This window comes from Chiloscyllium punctatum, chromosome 9, assembly GCF_047496795.1.
Source record: "Chiloscyllium punctatum isolate Juve2018m chromosome 9, sChiPun1.3, whole genome shotgun sequence".
Taxonomy (NCBI): domain Eukaryota; kingdom Metazoa; phylum Chordata; class Chondrichthyes; order Orectolobiformes; family Hemiscylliidae; genus Chiloscyllium; species Chiloscyllium punctatum.
Genome location: NC_092747.1, coordinates 28471769 through 28489042, shown reverse-complemented (window position 1 = coordinate 28489042; position 17274 = coordinate 28471769). Strand labels below are relative to the sequence as shown.

General features: G+C 39.2%; 1 protein-coding gene across 11 annotated transcripts in view; it reads right to left on the bottom strand.

Annotated features, from left to right (window-relative positions):
* Positions 1 to 2653: 2653 nt before the first annotated feature.
* LOC140481236 (F-box-like/WD repeat-containing protein TBL1X) overlaps positions 2654 to 17274 on the bottom strand; it is a 411567-nt gene continuing 396946 nt past the window's right edge. For all 11 annotated transcript variants that reach the window (XM_072577105.1, XM_072577109.1, XM_072577110.1 and 8 more), the window contains 4 exons: positions 15442 to 15569; positions 11186 to 11351; positions 10673 to 10774; positions 2654 to 4134 (listed from right to left, as the gene is read on the bottom strand). In XM_072577105.1, coding sequence (XP_072433206.1) covers positions 4108 to 4134; positions 10673 to 10774; positions 11186 to 11351; positions 15442 to 15569 — 423 coding nt within the window. In that variant the 3' untranslated portion in view covers positions 2654 to 4107. The remainder of the gene's footprint in view (positions 4135 to 10672; positions 10775 to 11185; positions 11352 to 15441; positions 15570 to 17274) is intronic.

Here is a 17274-nt window from a genome sequence, read left to right as displayed (position 1 = left end):
GATACTATCTGAACACAGATAAGTAATTTAGAAGTACTGGTTAAAATTTCAAATGCAATCTCATTGAGACGTGATCCAATATCCTGCTTGTTTGATCAAGGAGGTTTTCCTGATATTGTTTGAAGGTGAAACTAAGGCACATGATTTGACAAATGTAAATTTGTTTATATACCAAAATCCAAGCAAGTCACTTTTAGCCAAGCTAACTGAAAAGCTCACTGTTTTACATATGGAGAGGGCAAGAGGTGAGTGAAAATAAGGGAAATAATCTCAATGAAAAGTTTGGATGGCTTTCTAAAATGATAGATTCTGTGGACTTTTTTTAAAATTATGGTGCCATGAATTTTACTTTAATTAGTTACTGAAAACTAGTAGAAGTGATACTTTGACACCTAACTAAAGACAATTTCCCATAAATAATACTATTTTGGTGCAATCCACAATGAAGTTTAATTTCTGAGTTTCACAACTGCGCCACTTTCAGCTAAATGTAAACTTATATTTGATGTCAGAGAGAGTTAAGAATGCCAAGGGTTTTACTTACAACAGTGAAAAGTAAATAAAATATTTTCCATTAATTCCAACCTTACAATCATGCAGTGCGGATGCAGATGTGTTGATTGTACATTAACTTGTGTGAAACATCAGCAGAAATAATTAACTGGAATTTGGATATTATCATTGGTACAAGAGCAATGATCAAGTCGGACTTGTAGAAATGATTTTCTTCAATTTACTTGCATCCAATTTTAGTTCTATCACCCAATTTTTGTATATAACTGCTTAACCATGTTCATCACTGTTACACTGTGCTAGCATTGACTGTATGTAGTTTATGTTCTGCATTGTTCGAACAATCTAATTTTCAACTTATGTTTGAGAGTTAGAAATAGCACCATCAGAAATCGTACCATTTGCATGCCTGAAATGCCTGCGTCAAAGCATCACAATAATTTTTACACCTTAACTATAGAGCAAACAATGATGTTCCTTTTCCTGTCACAATTTTAACTTTTTGCAGCAGCATTCTCTGGACGCCCACACATATACCAAAGCATTTTTTTTCCAGTGCAATTTTACACAATTACCAAAATACCAGAAGTGATATTCTGATACTTCTGAAATGACATTATTTCAGAGCAATTCATGACATATTAAATTTACTGGGCATGTGAAGTTTAATTTCCGAATTTTGAAACTGTGCCATTTTATGTTGAAGAGGTCAGATGGTATATACAAGCTTATATTTAATATCACAAATAGTAATACTAAGGCTTTTTAGTTGCATGATAAAAACTACATATTTTTCATGATACGCAATATTAGATTAGATTAGATTAGATTACTTACAGTGTGGAAACAGGCCCTTCGGCCCAACAAGTCCGCACCGCCCCGCCGAAGCGTACCCACCCAGACCCCTACATCTACATCAACCCCTTACCTAACACTACGGGCAATTTAGCATGGCCAATTCACCTGACCTGCACATCTTTGGACCGGAGCACCCAGAGGAAACCCACACAGACACGGGGAGAACGTGCAAACTCCACACAGTCAGTCGCCTGAGGTGGGAATTGAACCCGGGTCTCCGGCGCTGTGAGGCAGCAGTGCTAACCACTGTGCCACCGTGCCGCCCACAGTGCCACCGTGCTGCCCACATATTGCCTGTAGGTTGTGGATTCTTCAGGATTTTAATTGTGATGCAGGTATCTTTTTTGTTCAAGATGAACTATAAAATTGATGACAGTGTATCTGCACTGTTGCATTATTTCACTGCCAGGCACATCCTGAAATTGCAGGTAAAGGATTGAAAATCATGCGCATTATATCTGTAATTTTTTAATATATGTGGCATGTGGGAGAAGGTTCATGTGAGTCACCTATTTTTGGAAATCAGCCCTTTAACAGGTGAAATACAATGACTGGTAAAGGTATGCAAATAAGTACAGTACATGATGTACTACTGCAGGCTGAATAGAACCATAATTCCATTAGGGAGGGAATGCCAGGATTTTGATCTAGTGAAGGAAAGGTGATATATTACCAAGTTAGGATGGTGAGTGGCTTGGAAGGGAGTTTGCAGGATGTGTTGTCGTACCTGTATACATGTATTATTACAATTGTGTCCACATACATCATTTGATCTGTCTGCATCAACGATCTGCATGTATTTCTCATTTCTCCTAGTTGTTCCCTATGCTACAGACTCAGTCTGATATATAAATATCAGCCACCCTTTTGCACTTCTCCAAAGTGACAATTTTTCATATAAGTCTGGAAAAGTAATCAACTATCACAATCAAGACCAATCCCATTGTCACTAGTGTTGGCATATTACTTTACAGTAAGATGCATTAATTCATAAATTAAATGTAGATTCTCCATTTCCTTAGCCAGGGGGCACTGAAACATAGCATCCTTAATGGCCAGTCCAGGTGAGATCAGCTCAGTATGTGCCAGCGATTGAACCTGGTGACAACTTAGTTAATCTGGCTCAGTTCTAAATTAGGAACATTACTCAACAATTGAGCAGAAAAGCTCAAAATGCAGTATTTAAGTGGTCAGTAATGACCTGCCAGCAATGTTATACCCAAATATAAACATGCAAAGTAAATCTGACAATATTAAGGAGAATAAAAATCACAGAAACATATTTTCTAATATCAAAATATAGCAATTTATTCAAGACATTGAATATGATTTGATGATTTTGTTTTCTTTAATGAGCACGAGCTACATCACACATTCTGGATTAGAAGAAACATAAGAGGTCACGTGATCTCCTCTGACCTAAACTCCTGAGAGGCTGCAAGGAGAAGGAACAAAGTCTGGCTGACAGTCTGACACAGACAATAAAAGCAACAAAAGCCAGAACACAGATATTAAACAAATGAATTATTTGCGTATGACAAGGAACATATTCAAAAAACTCAGAGAACAAAACAAAGCAGACCCTTACATTAGACAAAGTGCACCTCACCTGGCTCTAAACAGCTTTGTTAGCAAATATTTTAAAAAAAGACCTAAAGCATGGCATGAGATTAAAGAATTTAAGCTCTTATACAGTGTTAAGATGTCTCATTTCTCGCATTTCTTTAAAATGAAGTGTCTGCTAGGTTTGCGGTTTGCCGTTGTGGCTTTTAAGGTCTGGTGTGTGATTAAAGGTAAAAATTACAAATATTTCTTTTGCTATTTCTTTTTCAAAAATACACTGGGGATCTTCCCATGAGTCTTCTTTCCCTGTATGAAGCTGGTGACAAGTTCACCTTCTCAAATGTAAAGCACTTTTTATATGCAGTTCTCTGAAGAAGTGCCTTTTTAAAAGATCACGACCTGAAGCACAGTAATGTAAGCAAGTCTATCAGCAGTTCAGGAAAGCTTAAGTTTTAAAACCCCACAGATTCCTCCCTGCAGCTTCTAGAAACAATCATTCACATCCAACCCTGGTAAAAGCTTCTTTTAGGAACCTACATAATACTCCAGCGTCCCTAAAACTTTTTTTTTAAACAAAACAAAAATCCAGAAAATATAAAGTGTTGCTATTACAAAGTTGCAGATTATTTCGCTGTGACTGCACAATGTTATTCTTCATTTTCAGCAGCACTGTAGTGTCCAAACCAGAATGAGGAAAGTACATGAAGGAAGGAAAATCTACATTATTTCCATTTTTTGTTGGTCATTTTGTGTTTTTTGTTTCTCTCATGTTTGTTTTTTTTTGGTACATCACAGCATCTGCAGTTTGGCACAATGCTCTCAGTCACGAACATAAATTGCCATCATCTGTCCTGTTGAAAACCCCAAAGCATGAACTGAAGCAGTATCCTTGCGTGACATTCCAAGGCTGAAGGGTTCAACTGGTGAAAATGCCAGCACACCATTGGGTTTCATATAGGGGACTGAACTGGGGGTTTGCAGACAATAAAATCATTATTTGGAAGGGTGGGGCAGGGAATTAGAATTAAATGGTCAGGGAGAGCTGGTTTTAACCATTTCACTTTAAAAGTCAGGTTCTTGTAGTTCTGGAGCTGACACACGGTGAAGGAGCGCATTTGCCACCCACACATTCACTGCCGGTCTAATCTTACATCCTGTTATCTTGCCATTTTGCTATTTCCGTAGATCAAGCACACAGACCTAGGAAAAACAAAACAGAAACAAATCAACAATTGTTAATAACAATGAGGAGAGAGAGCGAGCATTGGTTTTTAAAAATACCCAAAGTAAAGTCAGAATACTGGAAATTTAAAATGTGCATAGAAATTGGAAGCAGTGGCTGAATACTTGCAAGGGAAATATAGATTTTCAGTTTGGATGAGCTGCTGTTATTTGATGGACTTATTGCTTTCATATAATGGTATACTATTGCATGGTTTGATTATATCTTTCTGCCTATCTTAACATGTCACAACCTATATAAGAATAGCTGTAGTAATTCAGACCAATGAATAGAATAATGGAGGAAAATAAACCATTCTATTCTTGGGAACACTTTAATGAATGTAACAAGCCTTAATTTCTCAGAACATCGGGAAGTTACATTGCGGTTGCATAGGATGTTGGTGAGGCCAGTTTTGGAGTACTGTGTAGTTTTGGTTGCCCTGCTGTAGGAAGGGTATTATTAAACTGGAAAGGGTGCAAAAAGGAGAGGCTAGAATAGGTTAGGACTTTTTTCACTGCAGCATAGGAGGTTGAGAGGGCACCTCACAGAGGTTTATAAAATCATGAAAGACATAGAGAAGTTGAATAGCAATGATATTTTCCCCAGGGGAGGATCATTCAAAACTTATGGGCATAATTTTACAGTGACAGAAGATTTAAAGGAATCTAAGGGGCAACTTTTTCACACAGAGGATGGTTTGTATATTGAATGGACTGACAGAAGACGACTGAAGGTCAGGTGAATCGACCATGCTAAATTGCCCATAGTGTTTGGTGCATTAGTCAAGTGTAAATATAAGGTAGGGGAATCGGGCTGGGCGGGTTACTCTTTGGAGGGTCGGTGTGGACTTGTTGGACCGAAAGGCCTGTTTCCATACTGTAGGGAACCAAATTAAGGAAATCTAATTAAGAAGTGGTAGATGCAGGTACAGTTACAACATTTAAAAGTTATTTGGACAGGTATATGAATAGAAAAGTTTGAGAGGGATATGGGCCAAATGCAGGCACATGAGACTAGTTTAGCTTGGGAAACCTGGCCAGCATGATGAGTTAGACCGAAGGTTATATTAATGTGAGATGTGACACTATGATTCCATTGATGACTCTATTATGAAAGTCACTTGTTAAGGTGCTTGGGCTGAAATTTTGTGGGCTTTCTCCCACATTTTTGCTACAACTTTCACAAAGTACGACAGGGACTTTGTTTACCTTTTCTTTATATTGATTTGTGGGATGTGGGCATTGCTGGCTGGCCAGCATTTATTGCCTGTCCCTAGTTGCCCATGAGAAGATGGTGGTGAGCTGCTCTCTTGAACTGCTGCAGTCCATCTGCTGTGGGTTGATCCATAATGCCATTAGGCAGGGAATTCCAGGATCTTAACTCAGCATCAGTCATATAGTGATATATTTGAAACTCAGGCCTGTGGCTTGGAGGGGAACTTGCAGGTGGTGGTGTTCCCATATATCTGCTGCACTTGTCCTTCTAGATGGAAGTTGTTGTGGGTTTGGAAGATACTGTCCGAGGATCTTTGGTGAATTTCTGCAGCACATCTTATAGATAGTACATACTGCTGCTACTATGTGCCGGTGTTGGAGAGAGTGGATGCAGTGCTACTCAAGTGGGCTGCTTTATCCTGGATGATCCTCGAGTGTTGTTGGAACTGCACTCACCCAGGCAAGTGGGGAGTATTCCATCACACTCCTGACTTATATCTGCCTAAATGTTACTTCTATCAAACATCTATTAGCAAAGCATGAAAAAGAAACCCTGGGGAAATACAACTCCCAGGCACTATAATGGGTTATAGCATCTCTTCTTTGACTGTGGGACATGGGATCAAATTACATCAAGACTATTGGAATTCAAATCCCATTTTTCTCTGTCAAAATTAATGGGCTGAAATTTCCTGTCCCTGTGGAAGGAGTGACCGTCTGCTTCAAGCGTGAAGCTGCTAGCTCATGAAAGCTGTCACCCACGAGTTCAGAAAGCCACCAGACTGCACTAAATGGCTGGATCAAGACAGGGGTCACAGGGTTCACAGAGGTCCAGGTGCAGCTCTATGCATCCTGTTGGAGGGATTATCTTTCCAACTCATGTTTTCTCAAAATAACGTGACTTCTTTTATTTCAACTGAAAGAAATCATCATAAGCACTTTGATTTCCAGACACACTCCAGCTCAGACTCTTCAACAGATACACCCTCCAGTCCTGACAGGGCTTTTGACATCTGGATGGGAATATGAATAGGAAGGGTTTGGAGGGATATGGGCCAGGTGCTGGCATGTGGGACTAGATTAGGTTGGGACATTTGGTCGGCTTGGACGAGTTGGAACGAAGGATCTGTTTCCATGCTGTACACCTCTATGACTCTCTAGTAAGATGATTTTGACATGGCATCTCTGATTGGATTTCCTACAATTGGTTTGTTCATTGGTTGATTCTAGAATGATTGCGATGGACATCCAACTGCTGCTATTTCCAGATTTCTAAGCTAGAATTGAGGCCACCTTTGGAATTGTAGCTGCCTGGAAAAATGCAGCGCCATGATCCTCCACGACATGAGTCTGAACATTCTGACAGAATTAACTGCAGTCCACTAAACAGCCAGTGTAAAGGAGCTGGTAAGGCTTGCTGCTGTGGAAAATAGAAAGATTGAAAAAGAGTGGAATTGGGAGTGGAACACTATGCTTGCCCAAGCTTAGGCTTAAGGTATCCCTACAATCTGCCATTGCAAGCTTGGATCTGGCTTATGCTGCCCAAAACAAAAGGGAGTTTAATTTCACGATTACTGATATCCCTCATCTTCACAAACTTAAAAAAAACCTAAACTAAGACATACAATTCCATGTCTGACTTGAACAAAATGCATTTCAGAGGTTTCAGTCATGACAAGCCATTCTCTTATTTGATTTTTATATCTTTTTCATCGCTGACTAACTTCAGTGAACTTTAGCTGAGTACAGCTCAAATTACTTCTTTGTAACTGCATTAATAATTGTTAAATAAAATCAAAAAACACTAGGTATGTTCTATCAGTATTTAACATGGAATAATACATGCCTAATACGAAACCATGAGAAGTTGCCAATTTTTAAAATTTCAGTCAAATTAACACAGTTAGACTTGATTTTTTTAAACATTGAATAGCCATTGTTTCTTAAGCTTCTTAAATGGCATTTTATTTATTGTTACTTAGTTCTGGATTCACCCACCCTCGGGAAGGCATCTGGATGGGAATATGAATAGGAAGGGTTTGGAGGGATATGGGCCAGGTGCTGGCAGGTGGGACTAGATTAGGTTGGGACATTTGGTCAGCTTGGACGAGTTGGAACGAAGGGTCTGTTTCCGTGCTATACACCTCTATGACTCTCCAGTAAGATGATTTTGTTTCTGGCAGTCCTTCTTTCAGGATGCACTTCTATAACTGCGATATAATCAGGTGATCAGGTGTACTCAAAGTCACAGAATAGAAGATAAGCTATTTTATCCAGTATCAGTTGAACCTTGAAATGCTGCTTCCAGGCTCTCAAAGCTACCTGTTAATTACAATGTTTGAAAATATATTACACTATACAGAAACATGGCCATTAATTGCTTTTAAAATGCTCAGTGTTCAGTAGTTTATTCAGTTATTGGTAGCCTGCTTTCCCTGCTGAAATGAGTGGTAAAGATGCAGTTTTCTCTAAAGTAGCAGCTCACAGTGATTCTCAGTCCATTTATCTCATTTGATTTTGTAAGATTAAAGTAGACATCATATCCAGATGGTCAGGGACCAAAGCATTATGTAACAGATTCCTTGTGAGGCACAACAGTTTATTTCATAACAAAAAATGAAGAACTGGAAGTCTGAAACAAAAACACAAATTTCTGGAGAAACTCAGGAGGTGTGGCAGCATCTGTGGACAGAAAGCAGAGATAACATTTTGGGTGCAGTGACCCTTCTTAATTCTGAAGGGGCATAAGGAAGACAGCATGAGAATAGCCTCTGGGCTCTCCATGTTTCTGCCCCTCCAGCATCTCTCCGCCCTGCTACAAGGAGCTTTCTTCACTGATCTTGGAATCTATACATCCATCCAATGGATTATGGAAATGGCTATAAGAATCATGAATCATTTGCTCAGCCATAACTATACCCAGTGTTTCTGCACCCTGAATACCCTTGTTGAAATTCCTTTAATCTTCAGTGGTAATTGTATATTTTATTAATATTGCTACTCCCCCTTCAATCCTCATTACTCTATAATGGTTGCAATATCACAACAAAATTATGCTTTTAAGTCACTTGTGTTTTTAAGCTGCTTGCATTCATGTATAGAATTATTAATAAAGTAACCTTCCTCATACTGTGTATGAGCATTGTCTTAATCTGCTTGATTTTCTCTTCTAAAGATAGAATAATATTGATTCAACAATTAGACAGAGAGATAACTGGAGATTGCGAACAAGTGCATTAAATAAGGAGGATGTCAAATGTTGACTAGAATCATCAGTGAAAGAGAAAGTGGAGACTGTATTCAACGGGTTATTGGTATTATGAGAAAACATTATTGGACAGAGATGGATAGCCATTGAAAGAAGAGGAAATAAAATGAGCAATTAATTAAAATGAGATTGCTAGCTGATCTATTCAGAGGATACCATATGATGGTAACTTGGGTTAGCTTTGAGCTATCAAAGGCAATGCACTAAAGTATGCATGGATTATTTCGGATAGTTACTGCTAATGCACGGCTGTTTCCTACATTATCTCCCAACAATAACGTAAAAGCCAGAGACACCTGTGATGCAGTGGTAGTGTTCAACTCCCACCCTGCTCCAAAGGTTTTTCACACACTGACTAAAAATATCTACAATGTAAAACGTAAACAGGAAAGAGCCTCACTGATTGATGCAATTATCAGCTACTGATGAGCAGAGCGCATACTTCTCCAAATAAAATAGTGAAAATGTAACTGCTCCAGACCATCCATAGAAATGTCATGTTTAGCAAAAGGTGATTTTTGCTTACTTGGGGGATTTCCCTACCTGATGTAAGTCATTTTATGTTCAACCCTCATCTGTTCGGTTCCTCCATTTTCTTTATGCACCAATACCTAGCTTGATTCTGCAGATGAGATACCAGTCTCCCCACCCCTCCCCCCCATGACCTCCCACACATAATCATTTTGAGTGTGCTGAATCAGTATTTACAGCTCAATGAGATGTAACTCATATCCAACCATCAAGATAGAACCCAGTGTATTGTTTTGAGGACCAGCTTTAAATCCCACTGTAACAGGTGATGAATTTTGAATTCAATAAAATCTGGAATTAAAAGTTAGCCCAAAGCTGATCACGTAACTGCTGTTTGATTGTAAAGAAAAGTCAGTGCGGTTCACCAATGTCTTGTAGGGAAGGAAATCTAGGAGAAAATGAGGACTGAAGATGCTGGAGATCAGAGCTGAAAAATGTGTTGCTGGAAAAGCGCAGCAGATCAGGCATCATCCAAGGAGCAGGAGAATCGACGTTTCAGGCATAAGCCCTTCTTCAGGAATTCCTGAAGAAGGGCTTATGCCCGAAACATCGATTCTCCTGCTCCTTGGATGCTGCCTGACCTGCTGTGCTTTTCCAGCAACACATTTTTCAGGGTAGGAAATCTGCCAGTATTACCTGGTCTGGCCTACATGCAACTCCAGAAAGACAGCAATGTAGTTGACTCTTAACTGCCCTCTGGGCAATTGGAGGTGGGCAATGAATCCTGGCCTTGCCAACAACAACCACATCCTACAGATGAATATGAAAGAGGCCTGGACTGTTTAATCTCAAAAGGAAGCATCAAAATAGTAATCTTATAGATAGACTCAAGAACATAACATGGAAAAAAAAATCAGGAAAATAAGATGAAATCAAATTAAGACAAGTAATTCCATGATCAAACTAATAACAAAGAAAATGTAGGCCTCTTCACTCAAAAAGAGATCAAGACATATGGTGTTGGATTCCTTTATCGAGGAGTTAAAATGAAAACCGGAGATTTGTTTAAAGACAAATGCTGAACTCTGAGACGGGGCTGGGATGTTATGAATACAATTTTTGTTTTTGGTCATGCATTCTCTCTACAATGCTGACATGGAAACAAACTGTAAGCCTGGAAATGATCAGTGCTTTTAGCCTGATGTGCCTGTCCTGTTTCTATATCCTTTGTCCACTTTTGTTTGAACTTTGCTATTCAATATTAAGAGCAAATTTTCCATTTCAATAACTGATAACTTGGATGGATGACTTAAAATAAGTCAGCTTGCCTTCCACGTCTAGAATTATTTTGTGATTGCGAGGTTTAATTAAATATCTTTCTTTAAAAAATGTTATTTGTTATGGGGCAATGTGTTTTTGGAAGGACCTTGCACACTTGTTGAAACAATGCATATGTTTGGTATTTGTGAGCTGACTGATTAACTGACTGACACAAAACCTCAGTCATCTGTGCGTACAGGGATGGGAACAAAATTGAAGTTGAACAGTATGAATGCTTACAGAACCATCCGATGCACTTGCTCCCACTTTGTCCCCTGATGCATTCCAGCAAACTTCAAAAATTCCCCCAGTCCCTCTGTAGCTGTGCACTAGAGCTCCTGTCTGAAAACAAACACATTAATTTGTTAGAATGTACAGAAAACATTTTAGATACATGTTTTTCAAAATGACATACTTTGATTGCCGACATTATTAAATATCACTGGCTATCTGACACGTGCCAAATTCACCTCAATTGTGATTCTCACTACTTTTCACCAGAGTACTCCATTTTCGTTTTCTTCATCAAATATGTTTATCAATTTTTATTTTCCTTTTCCATTACAAACAATTTATGTAAAAGTGAGGTGGTACTGCCCAGTGATATTTCAGAAACTAATGACTGCCTTTTATTACCATTGGACACACAGCTAATGAAGTATTTCCTTTCAATAAAACTGTTATTGTAAAACAGCTTAAAGATTTTGAAAATCTAATGCTCGCAAATATCACATGTGATATTATCTCCCTTACCTGAGTGTTCCATATGTGGACACATTTGTCAAAAGACCCACTGGCTAGATATTTGCCATCAGGGCTGAAAGCGACACTGTATACAGGCTCTTGGTGCATGGTTAAGGTGTGAAGGCAAACTCCTCTTTCCACATCCCAAAGGCGAACAGTAGAATCAAATGAAGCACTGAGAAATAAAAGATAAAATTAATCTCGACTGGACTGCAAAGTATCTAATGACCACAAGGCCTCAAGCCATCAGGTCATCAATGTAAAAAAGAACATGTGCACTGAGGTACACGGTCAAACCAATTTCCACTTTAATCGTGATGTGTCCAACAGTGCTCATTGTCAAAGATCTGCAGCAGGCATATAACTGGACTGTAGAAAGGAAAATAGCTCAGGCTCCAGGCCTGATTACTGTTTAGTGATGAGTGAAAAGAGCATGTGCCACATGCATATCTAACAAGAATAAGGTTGAGTTTAGCTGAGATGAGTGGATAGCCTATTGATGCCTGTTATTTTGACTCTCAAATCCAGGATAGCCACTAGCAAAGCATCAGAGGACTTACAGCCCACTGACAAAAAGGGAATTAGTTGAAATACCAAATAAACAGTGTTTTGACAATGGCTAGGTAATTTAAAAAGAACTGTGACAGCTGACTAGTATTTTCACTGCATATTTAGCAGCTCAGTGGTGGGTTAGCACTGCTATTTCATGGTATGTCTCACTTTACATCTAGCTTCAGTTACCGCAACACTGTGGTACTATCAATCCAGCTCTTACTGGGTAAAGACCTACTTCAGAAACGAGCAAAAAGCATTGAGAAAAGATATTTAGACTTTAAATGACAAACTTAATCGTTTTTGCTCTGTATTAACTCACTTCTAATCTTCCTAACTGCCAGCATACCCTTAGAGTTTTACACATTACCTTTCCCCATGCCAACCATATCTCATTGTCAATTATTATGCAGACAAACAGTGTGCCAAACCTCTTCTCCTCTATTAAAAAAAAACAACCCTGGAAGTAAAGTTGGTGGCCAGCTGGCTGGTCAATTAGAAGTTTGCCCGTAAAGTGCTAAGGAGAGGCTACACCCTCAATGAGAATATATTCCACCTTAGGAGGTGCTTGCTAATCAAAATGACTGGCTGGTTGAAGAATTTCAGCAGCAACAGAGGTCCATAATGGGTGCTGCCAGGACAGCAGGAGGCTCCACAGATCCTGGCTCCAGGTATGTCCAGTGCTTTGGTCCAGGTTTTTCTTTCACAACTCAGGGAAGGGAACAAGATGGATGATTTTTAAAAATGTGAGAATGGGAAAGAAGCTGTGGGGGATGGAAAGGAAGTACCCCACTGGGCAAGGGTGTCTTCCAATGAAAGAAGCTTCCAATTTGTGCTATTCTAAGCACTTTTAAAAAGAAGTTTAAAACAGGACCCCGGTACTCAGTGGAAAAGCAGAGGGCCCAACCTCTGTAAAACATGCCAAATTTATTTTTATTTGAGTTTCAATGGAAATGAAAGTGGAAATTACTCCTCAATAATTTATCATCTTCATAACCCTGAAGGGCAAAATAGCAAAATAAATAGACACTTAAGACCTAGGAGGGTCTGCAAGAATCCGGAAAAAGTATATTCCTGTCAGGGTGAAAGGAAAGGCTGGTAGGTATATGGAAAATTGGATGACTAAAGAAATTGAGTGTTTGGTTAAGGAAAAGAAGGCAGCATATGTAAGGTATAGACAGGATAGATCGATTGAATCCTTAGAAGAGTATAAAGGCAGTAGGAGTAAACTTAAGAGGGAAATCAGGAGGGCAAACAGGGGACACGAGATAGCTTTGGCAAATAGAATTAAGGAGAATCCAAAGGGTTTGTACAAATACATAAGGACAGAAGGGTAATGAGTGAGAGAATAGGGTCCCTCAAAGATCAGCAAGGCGGCCTTTATGTGGAGCCGCAGAAAATGGGGGAGATACTAAATGAGTATTTTGCATCAGTATTTACTGTGGAAAAGGATACTGAAGATATAGACTGTAGGGAAATAGATGGTGACATCTTGCAAAATGTCCAGATTACAGAGGAGGAAGTGCTAGATATCTTGAAACGGGTAAAGATGGATAAATCCCCAGGACCTGATCAGGTGTACCCAAGAACTCTGTGGGAAGCTAGGGAAGTGATTGCTGGGCTTCTTGCTGAGATATTCGGATCATCGATAATCACAGGTGAGGTTAGCAAACGCGGTGCCACTGTTTAAGAAGGGTGGTAAGGACAAGCCAAGGAACTACAGACCAGTGAGCCTGTCCTCAGTGGTGGGTAAGTTGTTGGAGGGAATCCTGAGGGACAGGATTTACATGTACTTGGAAAGGCAAGGACTGATTAGGGATAGTCAACATGGCTTTGTGTGTGGGAAATCATGTCTCACAAACTTGACTGAGTTTTTTGAAGTAGTAAAGAGGATTGATGAGGGCAGACCAGTAGATGTGATCTATATGGACTTCAGTAAGGCACTCGACAAGATTCCCCATGGGAGACTGATTAGCAAGATTAGATCTCATGGAATACAGGGAGAACTAGCCATTTGGATATAGAACTGGCTCTAAGGTAGAAGACAGAGGGTGGTGGTGGAGGGTTGTATTTCAGACTGGAGGCCTGTGACCAGTGGAGTGCCACAAGGATCGGTGCTGGGTCCTCTACTTTTTGTCATTTCCATAAATGATTTGGATGGGATCATAACAGGTACAGTTAGTAAGTTTGCAGATGACACCAAAATTGGAGGTGTAGTGGACAGCAAAGACGGTTACCTCAGATTACAACAGGATCTTGACCAGATCAATCAATGGGCTGAGAAGTGGCAGATGGAGTTTAATTCAGATAAATGCGAGGTGCTACATTTTGGGAAAGCAAATTTTAGCAGGATTTATACACTTAATGGTAAGGTCCTAGGGAGTGTTGCTAAACAAAGAGACCTTGGAGTGCAGGTTCATAGCTCCTTGAAAGTGGAGTCGCAGGTAGATAGGATAGTGAAGAAGGTGTTTGGTATGCTTTCCTTTATTGGTCAGAGTATTGAGTACAGGAGTTGGGAGGTCATGTTGCGGCTGTACAGGATATTGGAATATTGCGTGCAATTCTGGTCTCCTTCCTATTGGAAAGATGTTGTGAAACTTGAAAGGGTTCAGAAAAGATTTACAAGGATGTTGCCAGGGTTGGAGGATTTGAGCTATAGGGAGAGGCTGAACTGGCTGAGGGTGTTTTCCCTGGAGGGTTGGAGGCTGAGGGGTGACCTCATAGAGGTTTACAAAATTATGAGGGGCGTGGATAGGGTAAATAGACAAAGTCTTTTCCCTGGGGTCAGGGAGTCCAGAACTAGAGGGCATAGGTTTAGGGTGAGAGGTGAAAGATATAAATGAGACCTAAGGGGCAACATTTTCACACAGAGGGTGGTACAGGTTTGGAATGAGTTGCCAGAGAAAGTGGTGGAGGCTGGTACAATTGCAACATTTAAGAGGCATTTAGATGGGTATATGAATAGGAAGGGTTTGGAGGGATATAGGCTGGGTGCTGGCAGGTGGGACTAGATTGGGTTGGGATATCTGGTTGGCGTGGACAGGTTGGACCAAAGGGTCTGTTTCCTTGCTGTACATCTCTATGACTCTATGACTCATCACATTAGTGAAAATCTGGTTCAATGTTTCATCCCATAATTTATGGCTATGATACAACAGTGAAGAATCCATCTGGATTAAACTGCCTTTTTCTTTTGAACTCTAATGTCCAGTTTAAGGCTGCAAAGGAAGTAATGATTGTTCTTAGCCACCGATTACATGTCTCGGCTTAGCATGGGCAAACCTGGCAGGATTGAGAGGTGACTATTTTCTATCATTCTGGTGGAGACTGAGCAGGTATGGGTCCTGCTCTGTTTTATAAACAGTTAGGTTCAAATTGTGTGCAATCTAGATTGCAAAATGTTTCACCTGAAGTGTTACCTCAAGTCCAGCGAAAAATTCCAGCTGAGTGCTGTGTTGGCTGATGTTGCCAAAGCAAGATGAAGCCCTTTTCATTCAATATGAAATTACAATAACTTAATATTCTGTTACTGCTGGAGGCATAGGAGAGTGGGTGGTTAATAAAAACTGCATGACCCTGTGCATTGCATATAAGTTAGACATCAGCATCATAAGTGCACTAATTTTACTGAACATTTCTTTTTTCGAACTTTCAGCTAATTTGTTTTAATAAATGCATGCTGTATGTGTATTGGAAAAAAATGTTAATCTTACCTGGCTAACATGATGTAAGAGTTTGGGTTGTTGGTACCTGGACCAGTAGGACTCCATTTTATAGTGTAGATTTCCTTATTATGGGCTTGTAAATCATGTACACAAGTGTCCTGCTTCATATTCCATATCTTCAGGAAGAAATGCAAATAATATAGTGATCTGTGACAATCAACTGTAAGTTTTCAAATTGTTAAAAATGTCATGCATCATTTACATGGAAAATAAGTTCAAAATAAATTCGAAGGTCAATTACACATGGAAGATGAGTTATTTTCCATTTCATTTTAAGGATCTTAATGCATTATCAAAATTGAACTGGAGAAGAAATGTTAAATGATATGGTTACTATTTATTATTCCATTATTTCTGTAATTAGTTATAATAAACAAGATGATGCAACTCATCCTGTGTCTGTAATGTTTTGATTTAAACTCATTATATATAGTATGTATGCATAGCTTTGTTGTTACCCCAGAACTAGCTCCAGTAACTGATATAAAAGTATTAAATTATACATGGCTGCAAGATATTAATCAGTTTACTATATGTCTTTGTAGAAAGGGAACAGATTAGTACAGGGCAGAAGTCAAGTCAATCATTCTGAGGCCAGCTATTTCACACTATAACTCACTGTTCTCATAAAATAGGACTACATTGAGGCAAAGTGGTTGGAATGTGTGATCCTATCAGGGATTACCATTCACTTGTCAAGCATACTGAGAATGCATAATCTGGTAATAGCTATTGAATAAAAGGCCATTGTATTCCACCACACAGGTGGAGTGGTTATCCACTGACAGGCTTGCCACATAGCTGAGCAGCTATCACTTTATCCCACAACTCTATTCCAAGCCTGCAACATAGCAATAGCTGGAATTTGTGGTAATAGTGAGCGAGTTGTCCTTTGACATCTTAGAATAAACAATCCTGTATTATCTTCTCAGTGCACAAGAATATAAGTAAAATCTGTGTTGAATTTAATCAGGTGTTAGTTACTATATATCTTGAGTTCACTGCCTGAAGAAAGGTCTTCAGTGACTATTCACAAAATCACAGCCAAATAGCTGAGCTTTTACCATGGGGAGGGTGCGTCAATAGACAAAGTCTGGCTTCGTCAGGATATTGATTGAATCCCATGCTGTTGGCATTAATCTGACCCACATGCTATTCAAACTGGTTTAAGTAGCCACCCCAGATAAAAATAAGCTACCAACACCACATACGACCAGAAATGTGCTCTTAAAACAGTATAAGTTAACATGAGATTAAAATCAGAAAGCTAAAAGTTTACATACAGATATTGCCAATTTAGCCTGTATTGGAGTTGCTTTGGCCATTACTGTTTCACAAAAGTGTTGAGAGTTTTTCAGCACAGTTTATATTTTATTTAAATAAATCTTAAGTTTAAATGTTTACTCAAAAAGCAGAAAGTATGTAAAGATTCAAACACTAATAAATAATGTTGAAAAATTGAAGTGCTGCTGGGAAGGGTTGTGATTGTGTAATTTTCATAGATACTGAAATGATAAATAGTACGATAGCCAAAGTAAAAGCATGTCTGAGAATCCACATCACTATGACATTAATCAATCTTTTTCAGTCCATAATGACATTTCTGACAAGAGAGTTCAACTCAGTCAAACTGTCCTTATTTATAGATGGTTTGATACAGAGAAGGTATAACGATCAGTCCCTTTATGGATCAGATGAGTGGATTTTCAAAACAAAAAGTGTTCACAGACTCAAAGAAAGCTCGTCTGTTACGAATGTTTTATTACATGGTTGTTCTTCAGTGAAACAGCTTTAAGACTTCAGCTGTTTAGCAACTCATAG